This window comes from Plectropomus leopardus, chromosome 17 (genome assembly GCF_026936395.1).
Source record: "Plectropomus leopardus strain MGB_pleo_1.0 chromosome 17, ASM2693639v1, whole genome shotgun sequence".
NCBI lineage: Eukaryota > Metazoa > Chordata > Actinopteri > Perciformes > Serranidae > Plectropomus > Plectropomus leopardus.
Window position 1 is genome coordinate 9,905,706 of NC_142192.1, and position 22,277 is coordinate 9,927,982.

The window sequence follows — 22,277 nt, forward strand, 5'->3', positions numbered from 1 at the left end:
CCACCGAAGACTTGAAGAGGAAATGGGACCTCCTCTTGAGCTTCCTAAAAGTTTTTTTTTCTTCTTTTTCTTTTTTATGACTTTCTGGAGCTTGTGTAATTTTTCATTCTTTCTGTGGTCTGGTGAGAGGCCAGAGGAGGAACTGGGGAGCATTTGAATATCTTTTTTTTTTTCCAAAGCTGAATCTGTAAAAACATATTTTTAACAAATTTGAGTAGACAATCACAATCTAACATCTAAGAAGTGCACTGTTCATATTGTTTACTTTAACGTACACACAACATAGAGGAAAATCAACAAAGTAATTTATCAGAATTGCAATGAGTGTTTGTCTCACTGGAGGGCGTGCTCTCATCTCATTACATCAGTTAACCCTTGTGTTGTCCTTGGGGTCATTCTGACTCCAAATTAAATCTTTTGCCATCAAAATATTTTTTTTATACCTATGTATGTAAGGTCTATTGGCCTTATAAATGTGTGGTAATGGGTTGGACTGAAGTGAGACTAAAGGTGTTACACAGAATTGACTGACAATTTATTCAATATGTTTTAAATAACAGTCAAACAAGGGCGGGGTCAGAATGACCCCAGAGGACAAAAAGTGTATGGCAATTGGGAGGACATTACCTCAGCTCAGTGACTGGTGTCCTCCAGTCCTTTTATAATGCTTTATTTGTGTGTGAGAGACATTTTTTTTCTCTGTTATTCAACTTTGTTCCTCTGACTGTTTGTCAAATTACTGTTATTATAACTAACTGTTGACCGAAACATGTCTTGTTCATCACGGTAAGCTGTCAAATGTCAAAACCACTGGGTCCATCCATCAGTCCTCCATCGGGTCTTCAGACGAAGAAGAAGGAAGACTGTACCCTCTATCAGGGTACCCCAATGAAAACTGTCTAAAGGCGAAATTCATTGGTTTATCAGAGAATAAAGGATTTTTACATTATTACATTTTAAATATTTTTTTATTTTTACTTTTCTTTTCATTTTTAGATTTTAGATTTTCAATCAAAGTGCTTCAGGTGCCATTTTTAGACTGCCAGTCCATACCATGGACTAAAAAGTCAAAGACAAGGACTTGGGACTTGGCTCGAGACTTGTCTCTGGACTTGAATGCAAAGACTTGAGACTTATTTAAGATTGGCAAAACAATGACTTGGTTCCTCCTCTGATAAAAACTCTTTGAGATGTCTATAGTCTGTTGGCAGTTCCACCCAAAACACATTTCCCCTCTAAACCTCTCAGATGGTTTTAGTTAAATAACAGTTTGGAGCCAAAAGGAAAAAAATGCTGCAATAATTCACACAAAAACAGCAAAGCTGAGGTAAAGTGAATTCAAATGTGTGTTGCAGAACTTTGTTTTTTCTTCTTTGCAGCCCCATTAATCATCTAAGGACCTGTCAGATTTATCTAGTGACCTTTGAAGGAGGCCCTGACCCTTAGGTTGAAAACCACTGGACTAAACGACCTAAATGAAGCTCAAACTAGCTCCACCCTGAGCAGATAAAACCCAAAAATGCTGCGTACATGTTGATGCATTAGTAAAAAATACTATTTGCTGGAGGCATTATTACGTTTTACTTTTGATACTTAAGTACATTTTGCTGATAATAAGACTTTTAAGAAGAGGTTTGTATACAAGCCTAAATAAAGGAGAAGACAATGTTTTTCTTTTTTTAAAAAAGGTTTAGGTTTAGTGCTGTGTGAATATAGGGGCAGTTTCAGCAAATATAAAATATATTTTTTAAAAACTATAAAAGTTGCCAGCAGTAGCTTTAAGATAATGGTAATTTAACTTCTGTTATTGATTTTTTTTGTGGGTATTACTTGTAAATACTGTTCCACTACTTGTTATTACACCATACAAAGGTGGAAGAAGCAAACAGATCCTTAACTTAAGTAAAAATAGTTTAAAAATACTTGGTGACAAGTAAAAGTTCTGCACTCAAAAAAATTCTTTTAGTTTAAGTACATAATTATCAATAACCAAATTACTTAAAGTAGTAAAAATGAAAATATCCATTATGCAGAATGGCTCGTTTCAGAATAACAGGTATTATCATTAATGCATTAATACATACATACATACATACATACATATATATACATATATATATATATATATATATATATATATATATATATATATATATATATATATATATATATATATATATATATATATATATATATATATATATATATATATATATATATATATACTGCTGTATAGCTGAACCTATATCGACATATTTTAATTTATAAGTTGATTTATTTTTATATATATATATATATATATATATATATAATTTCTGAATTCAGAAAATAACCAAATAACTAAAACTGTTAAGTTAATTTAGCAGAATAAAAAATACAATATTGGCTTTTTAAAATGTAGTGGAGTAGAAGTATAAAGTGGCATAAAATGGATATACTCGAGTAAAGTATAAGTATCTGCACTTAAGCAGTGGTGGTGTCTGATAACTGTACTTACTTTCCATACTTAAAATGTTAGATTAGTTTATGAATTACTGTTGTGATAAATTAACCCTTTGAGACCTGAGGAAATTGGCTTGATGTCCCTGAAAACTTAGGTGAAGGGCAATGAGCAACTTCAGAAGAAATTACCCCACAATTAGCAAAAAAAAGTAAAAGAAAAATATTAAAAATAAAGAAATGACATGAAAAGGGTGCTTAAAAATACTAATAATAATTCTGTAAAATAATTTTAAATATAAGATTATTATAATTATAATTATAAATGTAATTTATAATACAGTATAGTTTTAGTTTAGTTTTAGTAGTGATTTTCAAAATCATTTATTTTTTTGTAATTGCAGAACAGTTCTTCACTGCCTTTTTCCACCATGTTTTCAAAGAAAAGTAAACATGCTCGAATTTCAAAGGATTAAATACTTGTGAAGGTTTCTGAATGCAGCACAAGAAAAGTAATGTCGATCCAGGTTTCAAAGGGTTAAACAACTGACACTATATAAAGTATATAACATAGTTTCACTTAGCTCCACTTCCACTGGACAAAAGATTAAAATGCTGCTTAAATGTTACTGCAACAATAACAAGTAATATCATTTGGGTTGTTTTTTTCTCTATATATGTTTCTGTACTGGTCTTCTCTTTGAATAATAAGCTCTATCATTGAGTTCAGCCAGACTGTTTTTACCACCTCCTCCTGCTGCAGTGTTTATCAGGTCTGTGTCATCCCTGCATGCCTTGCATACCACAGCAGAGATGCTTCCATGTCTAAAGCTTTTTTTTCTTTTTTTCTCCAGGATGGGGTTAAGGGACGTAAACAACCTCGGCTGTTTCCAGCAGGGGAGTCCAGGGCCGGCGGTGAGCAGACTCTGGACAGAGAGAATACATTCCCACATCTGGTTTTGATCTCAGCTTTACAGTCAAAATCTGACTTTCAAACACTCCAGTGCAGGGCTTTCCCTCCAGATGAAAAGAGACTGCTGGGATTGTCATCCAAGTCTTATTAAACAGCTTGTGTTGTTTATGTTTCCCGCTCACATATTTCCCCCGTATCCCCCCCCCCATCTTGAATTGTTTATGACTGACTGGAGTGGAGTTGGAACGAGAATTAATGACTTTACAATGGCCATATAGATTAGTCGACATAACAACCTGTTGGATGTATACCAAAGGTAGAAGGTTTACATCCACATGAATGAGCGTCATCCATAAAAACAGCTGACTGAGACATTCTTAAAGACTGTATCAGTTTAAAGCAAACCTCTTATTAATATTTATTTATTAATAATGCTGTACACTTAGTTTAGACTAATGAATCTCTAATGTCAAATAAAGGGTTTTGTAGCCTATTAAGTGTGAAACAGGAAACTGAACTTTTACTCTTAATTCATTAAATACCTGTTTAAACAGACATCAATCCTCATAATTAACATTTATGATATTCCCCAGAGCTGGAAGAAAAAAGGTTTGATTTATGTTTAACATAATTTAATTGGGATACTAGAGATATCCTTTTTTTTCTCAAAAATGTTATTTATTTTTATCTTCCAACATGTCCCTTACAGTGGACATCAGGTCAGTTTTTTCATAAAAGATTCATTTAATTACAGTAACCTAAAGTTACATTATAGGCCTGAAATTTGATTGCATTTTGGAAAAAAAGCAATATTGAAATCATTGTGCACTCTTTTATCTGATTAGACATACAAGGAGGACTGACCTTAGCTCCCCAAACATTAACCTTATGTTTCATGGCAACACTCTTTCAATTAATGTTTATTCTTATTAGGACAGTTAGGACTACATAGCAGAGACTTTTGCCACATACCACATTTTTTGTAGGCTAGTTTGCAACATCTAGACAGACTTTTAAATAAAAGTAAATACACACAACTCAACATTAAAACAGCACAAGTCACCTTGATCTATCAGAGCTCATCAGTCATGTGCAAACAAACAAACATGTGAACAAGTGAAACAAGTGAGAAGAACCTGATCATTTATGACCACATGACTCATCCTTCTTTTAGGTAAATGACTGAAAAGATGAGCACAACCTACATATAAGGTTGTATTCTATAATTATAATTTAAAAAATAAAATAAAATAAATTATCATTATAAATAATAATAATAATAATAATAATAAGAAGAAGAAGAAGAAGAAGAAGAAGAAGAAGAAGAAGAAACATCCTTTCCTTTTTAAAAAAACTGAAACAATTTTTTTTTTATTTTAAGGTTTACCAGTATTTTAACACTACTTCAGCATAATAAAATGCAAAGTAAAAAACAAGAATATAAGGGGACGTTTTATCACTGAACTTATCTGTTATCATATCTGTTGAAGCTGATGTGGCAGTATACAAAGTTCTGGCGTGGCTTCACTGTCACAGCAGTGATGCTGTTCATGATGATTAAGTATTGCATTTAATCAACATGATAAGGTGCGCACTTATGTGGGACAGTCAGCAGAGCAACAAATGGACTTTGGTTTATTTCGCCCAGGTGGCAGAGTGAGCAGCAAGGGTCAGAGCTGTGACTCCTTTACCAGCACATTTTTCTTTATCTTGTCCAATCAGAATCGCATTACAACAGCGCTGCATCACCAAGGAGGACTATAAGAAGAGCGAGAGTCCTACAGCAAGGCACCATCCGGTCCATATTCTCCTGCGGTACAGGTGAGTCAAATACCTCATTATCTTATGGGCTTAAACTGCATTTGAAATTCTTCTTGAATGTAAAACTATCAATTGTTACTAAACTTAACACTGAAAGTAAATTGTATCCCTTTATTGGATATTTGACAGGGGAAGTGATGATAAATTGTGGCAAAGGGAGGATTGAATTTGAACAAATTTTAAAGGAAAACATAACGAAAATGTTTCTGAACTATATTTGTATTTTAAATTTCCATTGTTTTACTTTAACACAAAGTTAGGGCAAGATCCCTTTCAATCTATTTTTTATTTCTTTATTGTTTTACAAGTTTTAGAACAGAGGTTCTTGTTGTTTTCCTTAAAGCTTTCTTTTATTGTATCATGTAAATCTTTTTATTTGTTTATTAGTGCATGAAACTGCTAACTGCACAACAAACTGCCCTCGGGGATGATAAAGATATCCTGATGCTGAATACAACGCTTGAAAGCAGCCCTAGGTGTTTCAGTAGAAACACTGAAGTAGCTGAGGACATTTATGTTGATAAAATTAGGACATTTACATAAAAATTTGATGCAGAAAAATTGGTGCTTTAAAAGCTAAAAGAATTCAGAAAAACGTACAGTTAGAAATGTTGCAAAAAACAGTAAATTCTTTGACAATGACAATAAAATAAAATTAAAGACTTGAGATTTGGTCTGCTAGGGAATGAAAACATGGGGGCAGTGGGGTACTGTGGTTTTTGAGGGTCTAAGTGACCTGAGTGTTTGTGGATTTCATGTGATGCACACAGTGTAGTCACTGTAAGTATATTATATTGTATCAGTAAAGTAAAAGAATATTCATTTTAAGTGGAAAAACTACCTTCATCCACAGGTGGGATGTGCTATAAGTGGATGGTAAAAAATAAGTAAATAAATGCATGCTAGTAAATTATGAAAACATTATATATTATAAGTTCCCATGAAATGTATTAACAGTAAAAAAAAAAAAAAAAGGATTTTTTTTTCTGCTCTTGAATCAAAGCAGTAAAACACAGAGGTTGGTTTTGTCATCTTGGGAACACACTATCTCAGATCAATTAACCCAAGGTTCACTTACTTGCTTTTTGCTGCCGCTGTTGACACGTTGTCCCTGATAAGCCAGATAGAGATTACAAGTCAACGCGTGGGGGTTTGGACAAACACACTGTGACTTGAAAATATTTATTTTATTACCTCACAAATCCCCATGCTGGTATTTCTAGAAAATGTGAGAACTTCAATCAGTGAGTCATATGATTGAGCAACAGCAGGCATTCCTACAGTCAACTTCTGAAAAACAACTTTGTAGAAAAAACAAAACATTAATGGCAAACAAGAAAAAGGAACATGTGGAATATTAACATCAAGTTTTATCATCGTCAACCATTCAATTTAACAAAAAAAACTTTTTTTTTTTTTTTTAGGTCTCATCCACTCAGCAGCCATGAAATTCTCACTCATTGCAGTCATTGTCGTGCTTGCTCTGGCACAAGGTATCACCTCCACTCAAGTGCTTTACATTTGCCAAATTTCACAGCAGTTCAAATGTGTTCTTTCTAATCACAGTTGTGAAAAAAAATATTTACTTGTTTTTTTAACTCTGGAAACCCACAGGAAGCTTTGCACAAGATTCTTTTGACATCGACAGGCTCACTCAGTACTTTGAGGAGATGAAGAACAAGGTGGTGAAGGAAGTGACTGATCTGATGAACAACCAGGACCTGGCAAACCAGGCTCAGTGAGTACAGAGAACGCTCGACCTCAACCTCCACGCACAAAGTAAAGGTTGAGTCACGACTCGCTATCAGAAAAATTCAAACCTAAACTTGTGCAAGTATTGTAGCATTAGCACTGGATGTTAATTCTGACTAGTAAACTAATTGTAAGAAAATGCATTGGTGGAATGCAAGATACATTTACTCAGTTTTTGTACTTATAGGTTATTGTACTTCACTTGGGCATTTCCATTTTGTACTACTTTATATTTCTTCATTCAGAAAAGGCACTAAGTTTTTACATACAAAACATAATTAAGCTCAGTGTAAAAAAAATATGATCTTTTAATATATATTCAACTATTAAGCAATATGTGAGGTATTCAGTGCATTGGTGATCATGATCAAATATAAAATACGGTGACAATCATAGTCTTTTGCATCAATTATATTCAGTATTGAAATTAATTTTGATGCTAATAATGATACTTTTACTTAAGTCAAATTTAGAATGCAGGACTTTTACTTACAATGAAGTAAATTACCGCAATATGTCCCCTGCCACTGTTAAATCCCTGTCTGTAAATGGCTAACTTAAAAAAAATTTAATTAACACATGAAAAGAAAAAAGCCACCTTGTAAAGACAAACTATTTGTATTAAATACAATAAAGTTAGAGTTCAGGGCTGCCTTACAGTTTTAAGTTGACTTCAGTTGTGAAGAAAAGTTGAGGTAATTTTTCAACTAATTTTTGTCAATTTAAACATTACTTTCTTTTTTACAGTGATTATAAAGCCAAATTGAATCACTGCAAAAATAACCCAACTTGTCTTCTCAAATTCAGTCACCTTAAAATTTTTACCGCAGCCCCGACATTAACTTTTAAAAGTTAAAACAAAATGTCTTTTTACAGTATCCTTTTTGCTTTTACTGTGTCCATTTTCATTTTAAAGTCAGCCTTACATGTTTAACAGTGGCAGAAAACAGAGTTAAACCATTTATTTAAGTTAAGGTAGCTAAACTATTTGAAAAAAAACAAAACAAAAAAACAGCCTCCATTACATGTTTAAGTCCTGTTTTCCAATTTAATGTAATTATTAGTAACAAAATGGACTTATGCACAACACTGTAAAAAGAAACCATTTGCTTTAAACATAACTGAATTTAAAAAGACAAATTAAATCATTACAAAATGATCTCAACATGTCGTCTCAAATTTTGCTCCAGCCTGCACACAATTTTTTTTTAAAGTGCAAATTGCAGTATTTAGCACTAAATTTTTTTTTTTTTTTTTTTTTCCTGATAGTAAAATCTTATTTATATGTTAAGTAAACGCAAATGCACAAAGCAAAGAACCCCTTGTGCCCGCTTTGACTATCACCACACTTGCGAGCTCAAGATATTACCAATTGGACCTGTTTTTCAGTAGTCCAGGACACATGATACTAGCAGAGAAATGTGTATTTCTGATTTTTATACATGGTGATTCATCATGGTCTACCTCACAGGACCTTCATGGATGACAGGAGAACCCAGCTGGAGCCCCTGGTCGCCCAGATCCAGGAGCATCTGAAGTCTGCTGCCTCCACCGTCGAGCAGCAGATCCAGCCCCTGGCCGCCAACGTGCAGGCTCAGATCCAGCCCCAGGTCGAAACCTTCCAGAAGCAGATGGAGGCCATAGTCAAGCAGCTGACTGATAAGGCCATCACCAACTAAGCGACCTGTCCTTACAAAAGATGCGCATGTGTCACCACACCACCATCTTGCATCTGACGGCTGGCCTGAAAGCCCAGGCAGAAGTACAGCAGCCTAACGTGTGTTTCGGTAATTGTTGACATTAAACATCTGTGTCCAAAAGCATAATAAAACCTGAAACACAACTTCACTGTGTCACTTTCATTTGTGTGTACTTACCTCTCCTACAGATTAATACAAAAAAAATCAGTTATAGTGATCGTCTTTAAGAGGCCGTGGCGTTCTCATTTCTTACACTGAGGGGAAGCTAACGAAACTAGACAATGTTAGGCAACCATTGGTACCAATGAAGGGGCTTATGTAATGCGCTAATCTTAGGCTGAGAAGATTTGTTCCCTTAAATGTTTTATTCCCTACAATCAATAAACTTCTTAAAATAAAAGCTGTTTAACTGTCTTTTTAAGAAAAGGATGGCAAGCCTATATAAGCCTTTGAAACCTGGACAATTTGGCCTGATTTATTTCAAAAATATTGTGCCAATGAGCAACTTTGTGGGAAATGACCCAAAAATGATCAAGAAACTAGTAAAAAAAAAAAAAAAAAAACAAAAAGTACAAAAAGGCCCCATGTAAATTAGCAATACACCCCAAAACAACCATAGAGAAAAAGGGGGAAAAAACAACAAAAAAGAAAACAACTGACCTAAAAACTACTAAAAATTATAATTCTGTAAAATTATTTTAAATATATAATTTTGATAAATACTTTTCTGGACCCCCCCCAATCTAAAAATGAATTGCATAATGCAGGACATTTCGTGCCAAGTTGCTCTTTGCCTTTTGTCCCTGTGTCATGGAAACAAAACAAGCAAGCAAACAACCAGGGTTCAAAGGTTAAAATACTTGCGAACATCTGAATGCTGCACAACAAACGTGATGTTGATCCAGGTTACAAAGGGTTAAAGAACAATGACTCAACATCTCTGCATACAGGTACAAACCACATTACAACAGGAACTCAAAATGTTAAGACTAGGCACATCAGATAATAGTGACATCAAGTAAAAAAATAAGTAATCAAAGTCTATCAGTACCCCACAAGACTTTTAGTAGCCCCATCTAGCACACATAAAAAATTGGGGGGGCAGCGATGATCAGTGGTTATTTTAACCACTGTACTGTTTAATTATTTTGAAATGGCCAAAAACAGACACATACTGATTATTTTTTATAAGTTTTATTCAAGCAAGCAAAGGTCAATTTCACAAGAACAGGCTTCTACAGCCCAAACATTCAAACATTTAAAAGGGATAAAATGGCGGAAAGGAATGCTTTTAATTGTATTTTGTCACAGAACTCTAACTCTAAAACCCCTCAAGCAGGGTCATTTTGTATTTTAACTTTTTCTCTTTTTTTGTGTATTTTCTCTTTTAACTCAGCAAACCAGGCCTGGTGTTTCTGTTCATCATAGGCCTGGCTGGAGACTTGTTACCATTGGTATTTTTTTAATTATCATTTGACTTCTTTTTACTTTGTTTTGTGTATTTTCAATTTTTTCACTGTTAAATTCTTTTGTCCATCGGTGAAGCTAGTCTCGAGGTTCCCCACTCCTGTGAAAACACAAAAATAAATTTGGTGATACTCATTACTACTGTAAATGTTTGTGAAGGGGATAGTTAACCCACTGTTAAATACACAGCTAGTAGGATTAACAAGTATGTGACAGTGTCATTATGAGAAGCCATAATATCCTGTTAACTCTGTCCTCAGCTCTAGTAAATTAGTCCTACCTTAGATTCAGACACTCGGAACACCAGCTGAGTTTGTCACAGTCTTCTGGGCCGCCTCCTTTGCCTGGTGGGCCTGAAGCACAGCCACCGCCTCATCCACCTGTAAGATGAAGTTGCTGAACGTTAGCAACACCACAACACTGTGGTGAGATTGCTAAAGTGCTCTGATCCGCCTTTCCTGTATCCTAAAACTCAGTCCCTCCAGGTTTCACAATGTTATGATCGCAACAACTCATGTAAATTCAGGAAATGAATGAATTCAAACGGTTATTTAAAAAAAAAAATCTGCAATTTGCATCACAACTTCTTAAAAAAGCTAATACGAACTCAGGCATTTCAGACCGCAACAAACTCAAAAACATCCCGCAAGATCCTGGAGGGACTGGCAGGCATTTCTACAGTGCCTGCATACTACTGAAGATGCATACTTACACTTAAAGTCATCATTGGGTGGAACCTTCATATCAAGAGAAGAAAATAATCCCTGCCCTTACCTGCCTTTTTTAATAGTAAGTCCTGGTGAACTCTTGGGGATGTTGTTAATATTAATGAACTTGAGTTCCTACCTTTGAGCGAAGAGACTCAGGGGACTCCAGCATGTGGAGCAGCTCCGAGTTGTCAATTTCCAGCAACATGCCAGTGATTTTCCCTGCCAGGCTTAGGTGCATGCCTTGGATCAGTGGAAACAGACGCTCACCTAGAGGAGTGACAGACAAGAGGATTTAAGACAGAATGTAATTGTCACTTGCCGAGGGCAGTTACTGAGATAATACCATGAAAAAAAAAAAGGGTTATATAGTATATGATACACAGCACAGAAGCTGCAGTGGGGGTAGTTTTCTTTGCGAGGGATAGATAGTTCATTTTGGGTTCAGTGTAACGTCCAGCTAACGTGGTAATTGGTCATGAGCTGTTTCTGACACTTACCCAGCATCTGCTTCTGTTCCTGTGGCGGAGCAGCGGCCAGCATGGAGGCCGTCAGAGGCTCCTGTCCCTGAACATGAACAGCAGGCTGAGGGGACGGAAGCGCGGAATTAGAGGCAAGACAGAAGATTTTGAATGAAAGTCCAAACTTTTTCGTCCCCGTTCCCTGAAACCTCTAACTGAATAGAAATGTGCATTCCTACCTGCTGCATGTTGACTTGCTGCTGAGCAGGCATGTGCTGCTGGGGATTGCGGACTCCTGCGGCATATTTGTACTGAGGGACTCCACGCACGGGATTGGCGGCTGCGGCGGCTGCGGTGGCTGCTCGGGGGCCCATGGTCTGAGCTGCTGAAAAGAGGAGCAGACAGGACAACAGAGACATAAGCAAAGACACAGGTAGCAGCTATGGAATTGAACTGTGTTTGATGGGCAGTAAGATTCACTAAGTTTAGGTGACTGACCGACACGCTGGGCGGACATCATGCGGGGGACTTGAGAGGCCGGTCGCATGGCACCGAAGGTCTGAGGGCGTGGTGCTGAGGGACGCATAGCACCGGGCATGTTCTGGAAGTCTATGAAGACACAAGAACAGTGGATTAATGTATAGGAACAACATATGTGCTTTTCATGGCTAACATTTCTAAACTTTTCCATGACTTTTCAAGGATTGATAATCATTTTTTCCTGCCCCACCTGCTCGACATTTGTCAGACAATCAGATTCAGACATAATCACAGCTACTTTAACATCGACAGCTTCAGGAAATATTTCAATGATGTTACATTTACATGGAAGATTAGCGCAGCAATTTCTTTCATTACACAAACCAAAATTCCATGACTTTTCCAAAACCTTCAATTTTTAACCCTTTGAAAACTCAACATTGATTTTCGTTATCATTCGGATGCCTTTCACAAGTGTTTTGAGCGCTAAGCAAAATGGTTTAACTTCTTTCAAAAACATGAGAAAAAGGCAATGAGCAACTTCGCAAGAAATGTTCCGTAAATTGCAAGAAATTAGTAGATTTAGAACATTTTAAAACGCCAGGGAGAATGTTGAGAAAAATATATGTATAATCATAATTCTTTAAAGTTTATACATTAAAAAATATGTTACAGAATTATCATTTCATTATTTTTGTCATTCCATTTTTATAATTTTCAGGGGATTTTCTTGTCCTTTTTACTAATTTCTTGCTATTTTTGGGTCATTTCTTCTTATAATCTGTTCACTGCCTTCTTCCCATTTGTGAAGCAAATTTGCTTTGGTTTTAAAGGGTTTATAAATCAGTAACTTTTACAAAACTCTCAATGATTTTACTAATGCCTTCACATTTCCAAGCCTTGAAAATGTGATTGTGAAGCTTCCGTGACCGTGGGAACCCTGTTTTTTTAAATTTACACGTAATATACTCAGTTACTGAAGAGCAGCTTAAAAGGGGCGAGACACTCACGTTGTGGCCGGACACCTTGGGTGGCCCAGCGTGGGCTCGGGCGGAGCTGGGCCATCTGCCCGGCAGCAGGGTAGTAAGCAGCACGGTTCTGGGCCTGAGGTATGGCTGCCATGAAGTAGCCCGAGGGCGGGGCTGGTTGGTAGGGATTGATGACTGGGTTTGGCACTGCACGCACACTAGCCATGCGCTGCATGTACTGGTTGGTCAGGTGGGCTTGACGTTCCTCTTTCCGCTGGGCCAGGGCCACATACAACGGCTTGGTGGCTACAATGCGTCCATTCATTTCCGTCACCGCTTTAGTGGCCTCCTCTGGGGAGGAGAAGCAGACAAAGCCGAAACCTTTGCTGCGCCCGCCCTCCATCATGACCTGAGAGCAAGAGAGTCAAAGAAAGTCGTGAATGAATCTGGACACCAGTAAATGAAAGCAGAGTCTTAGCTCTTCATTCATGACAGGAGATAAGGAAACAGCTGAGGTCCTACCTTGGCGCTGGTTATGGTGCCGAATGGTGTGAACTCCTTTCGCAGACGTTCATCATCAATTCCATCATCAAGGTTCTTCACGTACAAGTTGACACCCTGAAAATACAACGAAAGCAGTTTTAACTTTTGAAAACATTGTATGTAAGCCAGTGATAATCTAATGCCAATGAACTGAAAAATGTCCCTTTACTGTTTATGAAGTGTTTTTGTCTGTAATACATATTCATCCCCAGAATTCACAGTGATGAAATGTGGGGCCCATGAATTACAGAATCACTGTTGCAGCCATTTTGGCCAGTGCAACCTATTAAGGAGGGAGCACTGAATTTGACAAAGCTGCAGTCTTTAATAATGCTTGAGCAGACGATATGACAGAAGGGATTGACTGAAAGCAGCTGTCAAACTGTGAACACGTAACACTGGTGCACTAACTTCTTGTGAACTTGAAAAAGGAAACAGACCTGGTAGCGGGTCATGCGGTCTTGCTTCATCTGCTCAAACTTGCGCTTGAGCTCTGTCTGTCGCTCCACCTTCTTCTGGGCGCGGCCAACGTAGATGAGCTTGCCGTTGAACTCCTTCCCGTTCATCTCATCCACTGCCTATAGCAAACACGAAACTGAGTCAGCTCAGGGGCGGGACACAGTGGACAGTTCCAGGTAGTCGGTCCAACTCTTACCTTCTGGGCGTCCTCGTGCCTCTCAAAGCTGACAAATCCGAAGCCTCGAGACTTTCCGTTGTCATCTGTCATGACGCGGATGCTCATGGCGTTTCCTACAAACAGAGAGATTATCTTCAGCGACTAATTTTTACCTCACAGTATTTTACCACAGAGGATCAAAACACTGTTTTAGCAGAGGCAGACATGTTATTTTAAAAAAGCTGTTTGAAAAACAGACATCCTGACTCACCATATTTACTGAAGACTTCCCTCAGCTTCTCATCATCCATGTCTTCACCGAAGTTTTTAACGTAGACATTTGTAAACTCTTTGGCTCGGGCACCCAGCTCAGCCTCGCGCTCTTTGCGAGATTTGAAGCGACCTACGAATCTGCATTGAAAGGAAAATTTAGCAACATTTTTTAATACACATTATTAAAGAAATAAAACATTCTGCCCAGCACAACTGTGAAGCCCGTTTGTGTGTGCTTCGTAAACTATATGAGCTTATTCTAATATTAACACACTGCCCGATTATGCAAGGTATGCACATAATTGGACTGTCCTCATTTGCTTCAAATCTATTTATTCACTTATCTTTGCAAAAAAAAAAAAAATCAACTGAGCCTGCTCAAAGCGCTCAGGCATAATTGTGTAACCTTCAATCACACAAGTGCAGTATTAATTGTATTAATTGAGTGTTTTTTGTCCCTATTTCACACATTATTATGCACCACAGTTAAACTAGTTAAAACATTCACTTACACTTTTCGGTCATTGAGCAGCATGCCATTCATTTTCTCAATGGCTCGTTCGGCTGCCTCCTGAGTCTCAAAATGCACAAAGCCGTAGCCTTTAGAGCCATTCTCGTCACAAACCACCTTGGAGAAAGAAAACACATGCTGCTTTTGAGCACACACGCACACACACATGCAGCATATCAACCTGAGTCATCTGTTGGATCACACCTGAGATAATAGACTCCTCTCTGAAGCAGACCTTCTATTGTGATTTTCCTTGTATTGAGAAACAAAATTTTATCCAACTGTGTAACTGTTAAAACCCTATCTCTCTACCTCTTCCTCTCTATTACTTCTCATGAAAATCATTTCTTGCAAAGCTGCTCTGGGAAATGAGATATAAAGATATTTCTACTATAAAACTGACATAAAAGTGCACTGGTTTAAAGCTGGTTGGGCTGGTGTGCGCTGCTTGGTGCTTTGTTAGACTGTTTTCAACATGTCAGCCAGGTCACAAACTTTTATTTTACAGCTTTATGTTTCTGTAAACCTTTGAAGCAAGAAAAAGGCAATGCAGTGAGAGAATCTTGATTCCTATTGCCAAGTTTGGTAGTTTGACTGCACATTAGCAATGATTTACGTGATTAATAGCTGCATTCACAGACTCCTGGGCTTTCACTGGTTGTTTTCCGTGAGCCGCTGGAGATTTTAGCAAAACCAACTGGTGACAATACGAGGAGGATATTACTTTTTTCACTGGCTATCTGTCTCATATAATACTCTGCGGATAGAGTGACAGTTTTTCCAGAACGTTAAAAACATTTTTTTACATACCATTTACCAACTGTTGCTTTAAGCACACAAGACAACAGAAACTAACAGTTCGGGAGGAGGTTTTTCACATTTCTGTAGTGCAAATAACTCTAGGACATTTACAATCACACACATGCAAATGATGCCTGCACTCACAATGCTAAACCATAACAATGACGTTTGACCATCCCCCCTTTTCAGGTTAAATACAAGAAAGGGAGTCGGCCGTTAGTCTTTTACCTTGCATGAAAGGATGTTGCCAAAGGCAGAGAAGGTGTCGTATAGAGCCTTGTTGTCGATGGACTTGTCAAGATTCTTGATGAAGATGTTTCCCACGCCGCTCTTCCTCAGTGAGGGATCACGCTGCGACCACATGATGCGCACAGGCCGCCCCTTGATCACATCAAAGTTCATTGTGTCCAGTGCACGCTCGGCTGAGGGAAGGAATACGAAGCGAGGGTTAGATTATTTAGTATTATTCGGTAAATCTTCAAGGGATGGATGTGATATTCTTGAAGGAGCTTCTAAGGAGTTTTAAGGACACTGTGTAAAATCAATCAAGTTTCTCCCTATACTATATCTAAAAGAAAAGGATGGCCCACGGTTTTAGCGCCAATCTGTCATGGTGCTAAATTTACATTTACTTTCTTTTAGTTCTTTGCTCCAAGGCAGCTTGATGGTGGGCGTTGCTGCATTTATCTACTTCCACTGGTCTAGAGTTTCAGACAGTGCCTTTCTAGTCACAAATATGTTAGCACAGCTGCATTTGCAATATCTGCCAGTTCAGACCAATACAAACTTTAAAAAGTTTAATTCATCTAAATAACTAAAAAGTAAGGGCAGTTTGTAGTTCAGATAAATGGGGTCAATCTCACTTTAGCTGTACTATTTAGGGCTGCATTTAATCATAATGTTCATTACAGATTAATCTTATCATAATACCATTCATTAGCTGATGTTTTTTGTAGTATGTTTGACATAACTAAATGCACAAGTTGTTATATTCATGTTTCTTTTGATTCAAGAAAACACAAATCACTATCACTATCTATCTAAGATTAGGAATACCAAAAAATACTCACATTTGGTCACTTTTTTGCTTCTTAATTTAGAAATTGTCTAAAACCATTAAATCAACTTACATTTATCAACTTACCAACTACTTGACTAATTATTACAGCTATGATATTATGCCATGATGCCTCTGTGCAGATAATTAAAATCATGTAATTAGTGCAAAAGCCTCTACAAGAAATATCTCAGTAAAAACACAAATAACACTCAAGAAAAACAACATGGACATGAATGACCCATTTATGAGACTTATCCTTGTTATAACCATATTCAGGATATGGTGTTTACATGAGCACAGAGAAATGGGGATATTCATTTTCCCCGTATACATCTGGGCTTCATTCGGAGTACTCCAGCTTGCATATTTGGGTTTCTCACAAAGGGAATATGGCATTTACATGCTCAAAAACATGAACCAAACACTAAAAAGAACCTGATCATACATGGCTATTTTCTTTTTTAAGAAAAAAAAATACTATATAGCATAATACATTGATGACTCATAAAATGACACACACCATGACAGAGGATTTGATGTGCATGGCCCACTCCTAATATATTAAGAGCTGAATAGTGCAAAAGCATCTACAGGATATAGTATCTCAATTAAAACACAGAGACACACCCGAGAAGTCCAGAAGGCAAATGCAGACCCTACGCTCTTATCAATGGAAAACAGATGTTTGGTGAAAAGTAGGTATTTGGCTTTTAGAGTATACAGGAGTGACATGACATTTTTTAAGGAATTGATTTATATATTTTCTCCATACAGATACAAATAAATGTTTATTTAACAATAAAGCTGACTGGCATGCCTGCTGTGGGGGTTAAATGAAATGGTTGTGTTAGCACTTTAGGCTGAAACAGTTGGGGTGTTGTCCTGACAGAACAGAGATAAAGAGACATTGAGTATCCAGCTGGCAACTAGCTAGCAGTCCACTGCTACATGGCCGGGGTGGGCAGGGCAGGGCAGGGCGGACGTGGTGCTTTTTTGCTACGCCACTGCTGGGAGGTTCAACTGAGGAGAGACCCTACCGACAACATGTCGGCCGCAGTCACGTGTAGTGGAAAGGGGCTAGCTTTCACTTGTCAGCGCCTGTCATTTTTACTCAAACGTTCATTTTACGCATTTAAGTCTGTGTTTTACATAAATCACTCACCGTCCGCTGGCTGTTGGAAGTTGACATAGGCGTATCCGAGAGAACGCCGGGTGATCATGTCCCTACAGACCCGGATCGACAGGATAGCTCCGGCTGGGCTGAATTTCTCGTACAGCATGGCCTCGGTCACATCTTGATGCAGATCCCCGACGTACAGGGAGGCCATGGGGTAACTGGGAGCACTGGGGTTCATTGTCGTTGGCCGCGGAGGTTAGCAAAGTACTCGGACGAAACCTGGTTTTAACGGAAAAAAGTTTTCGGCGACAGTACCAATGCTTGGTTCTCTAACGGTCGCTAGCGTAACGTCAATTCGGGGCAGAATGCTGATGGGAAACGTTAACAACCGTTGGCTTGTCAGTTGGAGGGTTTCGGAGTAATTTTTTTAAAATAATGAATAAGTTAAATGGCACAGTGTCGACTTTTAATGTCAATAAAACTGTCAAATTTGACACAATGATAAAAGCAAATTACTTAGCCTCGCTTCTGAACCAGTAACACGTCGACTGGGGGGGAAAAATTGTCGTGCGATTTAAACGTTAGGCAGCCCCTTCTTATACGTCCAAGTCCTCGAATGTCTACTCCAGCTTCACCGTTGTTACAAAAAGAAAAAAACGATTTTTTAAGTCTTTTTTATATTTTGAATTTTTTTTGTATTTTTATTTTTTTATAGAATGTGTGCCGAGCGAGCTCAGGAGCACACACGCACTCACACAGCACTGGCAGCCGGGGTTGAGGGGGAGGAAGGTATGGGGAAGTTGTCTATATATACTAGTGGGCGCGTCACCGAAACGGACCAATCATCTTCCAGTATAGTTGAAAAAAAGTCAACAAAGGGGCGTTGACCACAACTGTACGCATGATGATGAAATCATGTCATACGCATTGTCGAAGGCTGAAATTGACTTTTTGTGTTGACCACAATAGTGAATATTTGAGTGGCGCTCTATGGGTACGAAGTGAAATTCTCTGCAGTGGATAGGCTGTTATATATCCACACAGCCAGCGCTGCTGCTTCATTGCCAGTCCAGCTGGGCATGTCATGCTTAAGGCGTTAAGTTTACTACAACTTAACGCCTCGCATTCCTCATTTGATACGTGTGTATGGACATTTAGTAAATGTGATATGCAGGAATGCATCATATACAAATCCTTTACATTTTTTATTTATCCTTTTAGGGACTGTACTTAAGTTATCTCCACAAATAATAACCATATTTTACATTTTCTGGCTAAGATAAATAGTGTGATTTTGGAGGTTTTTGTCTCTTGTAGGTTTCTGGGGTTCTGAGGGTATTTTAAATGGATAGGAAATACATCAATTTAACCCTTTGAAACCTGGAAAATTAGCTTAACTTTTTCAATGGCAGGGGGAAAAAGGCAACGAGCAACTTTAGAAGATATGGCCAAGAAATTGGCAAGAAATTAGTTACAAGTACAAGAAAATTATCTGAAAATTAGCACAGAAAGAAACATACAAAAAAAAACAACAAACAACTACAGAAAAACAAAACAAACATGTAATGAAAAGATGAATTAAAATTTAAAAAAAAAAGAAAAAAGATTAAAATCTACATTAATCCAGTAAAATAATTTTTAAAAAAAAAACATAATTATGATAATAATTTTCTAAATCTACTGAAAGTTGTTCTTTGCCTTTTTCCTCTCATGTTTTGAAAGAAATCAAACTAATTTGCTCAGGATGCAAAGGTTTTAATACTTGAATACAAGAAAAGTGATGACCATCATGGTTTCAAAAGGTTAGAGTTGAATGTCTCTTCTCTAAGCGAAATCAAAAAACACAACTTCCTTCCCAGTACTTAAAAAAATATCTGAAGTGCCTTCCCTGTTTTGCACCACCACTTTCGTTCTCATAATGATCAACAGTCCCTTTCAGAAGTGTGCTCAGAAGTCATACAGGAAATGCTGTGGTGTAACCGTCACAGGCGTGTCAGCTGCCATCAGAATGAAAATAAAAGACAGAGCCACATCAGTCACTTCACAAGATTTGTCTTTGTCTTTTCAGGCCATTGATCAAAGCAAATGTCACTAAATGACACCCACTGATTGACGACTGACCCCTTGATAATGTATTATGTGATAGGCTTACAATTGATTATAAACAGTGGTGTAGCAGTAGTTGATATTCTGGGTGTCCTACAAACCTAGATGGGTAGGTTACCAAGGAGAAAGTGGGTATTCTCCCCTATACAGTATATTCCTGATAGGTGGCTATACAGTAAACAGCGAGAGAAAAAGGTGGGTATACGCCGTTTACACCACAGCTTATAAATATTGAGGTTTACAGCTAAAGGCAAAGATAATAGTTTGACATTGAAGCAAAAATCAAATCAAAAGACTTGTCATGTTGTCATCTGTCATGTGACTTCATCCAGTGGGTCCCAACTGGTGCAGTCACAGGGTCCAGATTTCTCCTTAGTCATTTGTTTGAGGTCCACACATTAGGATAAACACAAATGGCACTTCAAAATAAAAGCTCTGCCGAAAATTCCCTGTTGAAAATAAAGTGTGTCTTTCACAGACTTCACATGATCACAATTCACTTGCAGTCCATTCGGCATGGATCCACAACCCACTTTTGCACCACAACTCATCAGTTTGGAACCACCGAGTTAGACATAGGCACTGATTTTATGTGGGGACATGTCCCCTTTAGTAATTAAAACAAGTAACCCCCTCCCCCCAAAAAATAAAAACATGAAAGTAGAAAAGGACTTTAATATTGACAAAATTAAAGTCATTATTTGAAGCCAAAAAAGGCACAAATAAGTTAATAAAAATTCACAAGAATGCAGAAGATTCAGTGTTTGATGCTCAAAATTTCCTGGTAATAGACTCCCAAAACCCCGAGTGCTGAAATGGATTCCACACCCTCAAAATTAGACTTGGTTTTCAGTCCAATTTTGTTTCAGTAAGGTTGGAAAAATCACTTCTAGGTTTGTGAGATTATTAAAAAAAAACCCAAAATCAGTCAGCCCAGTTTTAAATGAACACATTTTCTGCTAATTACATGCATCACAACATGGCCCCTCTGAGCCATTTCCATCTGCAGAGGGCAGTGTTGTCAGTAAGAAGCTTGCATTCATCTAAAATCAAACCAGACTCCTCCAAAGTGCTTCACTTCTGACAGTTGAGATTTTGCATCTTGAACTATGCTCTTTCAAAGATCAGATCTAAAAAGGTAATGAAAACAGATTCTTATTAAGTATTCTACAGCATTCGTTCATCTCACTGGTCTCTCAGCATTACAGCGAGTGTCTCTTCAACTGCTAAAAGCGTGTTTAGGCCCAAGTAGTTGTTAAGAATGATCAGAGTATTTGGCCCAACATACTTGCCATCAGTCAAAGCTGTAATCAATTGTAACTTACTCTGAAAATGTGGTCTAACATTGAGTTTTTGCTTTAACTGATGTAAACAAGCCATGAGGGTATTAGGGGCCTCGTGCTTCAATCAGGGTTCCTACACATTTTTAGGAACAAAATTTCCAAACTTCCATAATCCATAATAAAAAAAGAAATTCATGCCCCACTTGCCTGCCACACATCACATTCAAACTCTATTCAAACACAGTTTCAGCGAGCTGGCAAACACAAAGGGCGAGACGGCTCACACGGGAAAAAATGAAGAAAACACACACTGACACATATTAGTGCTTTGATACATTGACAGCTACAGAATATAAACTTGCCGTTAAATGAGATGATGTGAAAGATTATTTTAAAAAAATCTGGAAAAATCATGGAAGAATTTTTCCAGATTTTTTTTTTTTTTTACTGATGCAATGACTTTTCCAGGCCTGGAAAATGTGTTTGTGAAATTCCATGAGTTTTCTGTGACAGTGGGAACCCTGTATTAACATACGTCAAACTGTATGTTAATTTCTAATGTTAGAAATCAAAGCTATGTTTCACATACAAGTGTTAATTTGAAAATTTAAATCTAGACTGGCAGACAACACTAGCAGCCACTTGACCTGAATGTGATGATTTAGTATGGACACATGCTCAGATCACTGTTTCTCCCTTATCACCAACATTGAACAGGCTCCATTTGGTTTCCAGCGCCCAGTTCTAAACTATTTGGAGCATTTTGATAACAAATTGGTCCTGAGCCCCGAAAAATTGCTCCTCAGCTGAAATTAAAAAAAAAAAAAAAATAGCAGGTTTTCCTTAACCAGAAGTGTAAACTGTGACATCACTGGGCGTCTTAAAATACAGGTTAGAAAGGGACAAAGGTTTCATATCAACATTGTTTGGGTCACATATTGAGCTGGGGATCTTTCCGCAGGAAATTTTGAGCATCAAACGTAATTTCCTGTATTGTGATGAGGTTTTATGCACCAATCTATGGTGGAAATGTTTATTTATGTAAAGACAAACAAAATTCAGGCAATAGGTAATGATTGTTTAATTTTATGTGTTTGTCAATGTTGTCGCAAAAGCCCCAGGAAGAAGGTAAGAAAGATTCAGGGTTGCAACATATTTTCCTGGACATTTCAAAACTTTTCAATGACCCTTTAAAAAAAAAATGGCCCACTTGCCTGGCATTTTTCAAACATCAGATTCAAACTCTATTCAAACATTAT

At 37.5% G+C, this 22,277-nt stretch overlaps 2 protein-coding genes and 1 non-coding gene across 4 annotated transcripts; 1 reads left to right on the forward strand and 2 right to left on the reverse strand.

Moving 5' to 3' along the window:
• The first annotated feature begins 5,034 nt into the window (after nucleotides 1-5,034).
• LOC121957870 (type-4 ice-structuring protein-like) lies at nucleotides 5,035-8,768 on the forward strand. The gene is made up of 4 exons (XM_042506661.2): nucleotides 5,035-5,173; nucleotides 6,598-6,666; nucleotides 6,788-6,911; nucleotides 8,397-8,768. Exons 2-4 carry the CDS (start codon nucleotides 6,618-6,620, stop codon nucleotides 8,602-8,604), a joined length of 381 nt encoding a protein of 126 aa, XP_042362595.2. The 5' UTR covers nucleotides 5,035-5,173; nucleotides 6,598-6,617; the 3' UTR covers nucleotides 8,605-8,768.
• Nucleotides 8,769-9,803: 1,035 nt separating this feature from the next.
• Nucleotides 9,804-18,404, reverse strand: LOC121957630 (polyadenylate-binding protein 1A-like). Of its 2 annotated transcripts, XM_042506319.2 has the most exons (15): nucleotides 18,146-18,404; nucleotides 17,675-17,908; nucleotides 15,681-15,874; nucleotides 14,653-14,768; nucleotides 14,139-14,278; nucleotides 13,907-14,001; nucleotides 13,692-13,829; nucleotides 13,231-13,326; nucleotides 12,751-13,117; nucleotides 11,759-11,869; nucleotides 11,500-11,645; nucleotides 11,300-11,384; nucleotides 10,939-11,069; nucleotides 10,373-10,472; nucleotides 9,804-10,192 (listed from the first exon to the last, which is right to left on the reverse strand). In XM_042506319.2, exons 2-14 carry the CDS (start codon nucleotides 17,865-17,867, stop codon nucleotides 10,380-10,382), a joined length of 1,905 nt encoding a protein of 634 aa, XP_042362253.1. In that variant the 5' UTR covers nucleotides 17,868-17,908; nucleotides 18,146-18,404; the 3' UTR covers nucleotides 9,804-10,192; nucleotides 10,373-10,379. The 2 variants fall into 2 exon arrangements, with proteins under 2 accessions (XP_042362253.1, XP_042362254.1); XM_042506320.2 differs by having other exon boundaries at nucleotides 11,500-11,642; nucleotides 17,675-18,404.
• LOC121958338 (small nucleolar RNA SNORA5) lies at nucleotides 13,435-13,571 on the reverse strand. Its single transcript, XR_006106825.2, has one exon. It is a non-coding gene; the product is annotated as a small nucleolar RNA SNORA5 (small nucleolar RNA).
• Nucleotides 18,405-22,277: the final 3,873 nt, after the last annotated feature.

What these genes read in the sequence shown, in the direction of transcription:
- LOC121957870 (XM_042506661.2), top strand. Translation starts at nt 6,618, where the DNA reads ATGAAATTCTCACTCATTGCAGTCATTGTCGTGCTTGCTCTGGCACAA. An exon ending in CGTGCTTGCTCTGGCACAAG is followed by an intron (nt 6,667 to 6,787) that starts GTATCACCTCCA and finishes GGAAACCCACAG; the next exon opens with GAAGCTTTGCACAAGATTCT. An exon ending in GACCTGGCAAACCAGGCTCA is followed by an intron (nt 6,912 to 8,396) that starts GTGAGTACAGAG and finishes TCTACCTCACAG; the next exon opens with GACCTTCATGGATGACAGGA.
- LOC121957630 (XM_042506319.2), bottom strand. Translation starts at nt 17,867, where the DNA reads ATGAACCCCAGTGCTCCCAGTTACCCCATGGCCTCCCTGTACGTCGGG. An exon ending in GGAACAGAAGCAGATGCTGG is followed by an intron (nt 11,070 to 11,299) that starts GTAAGTGTCAGA and finishes TCACTCCTCTAG; the next exon opens with GTGAGCGTCTGTTTCCACTG. An exon ending in CTGAGTCTCTTCGCTCAAAG is followed by an intron (nt 10,473 to 10,938) that starts GTAGGAACTCAA and finishes TTCATCTTACAG; the next exon opens with GTGGATGAGGCGGTGGCTGT.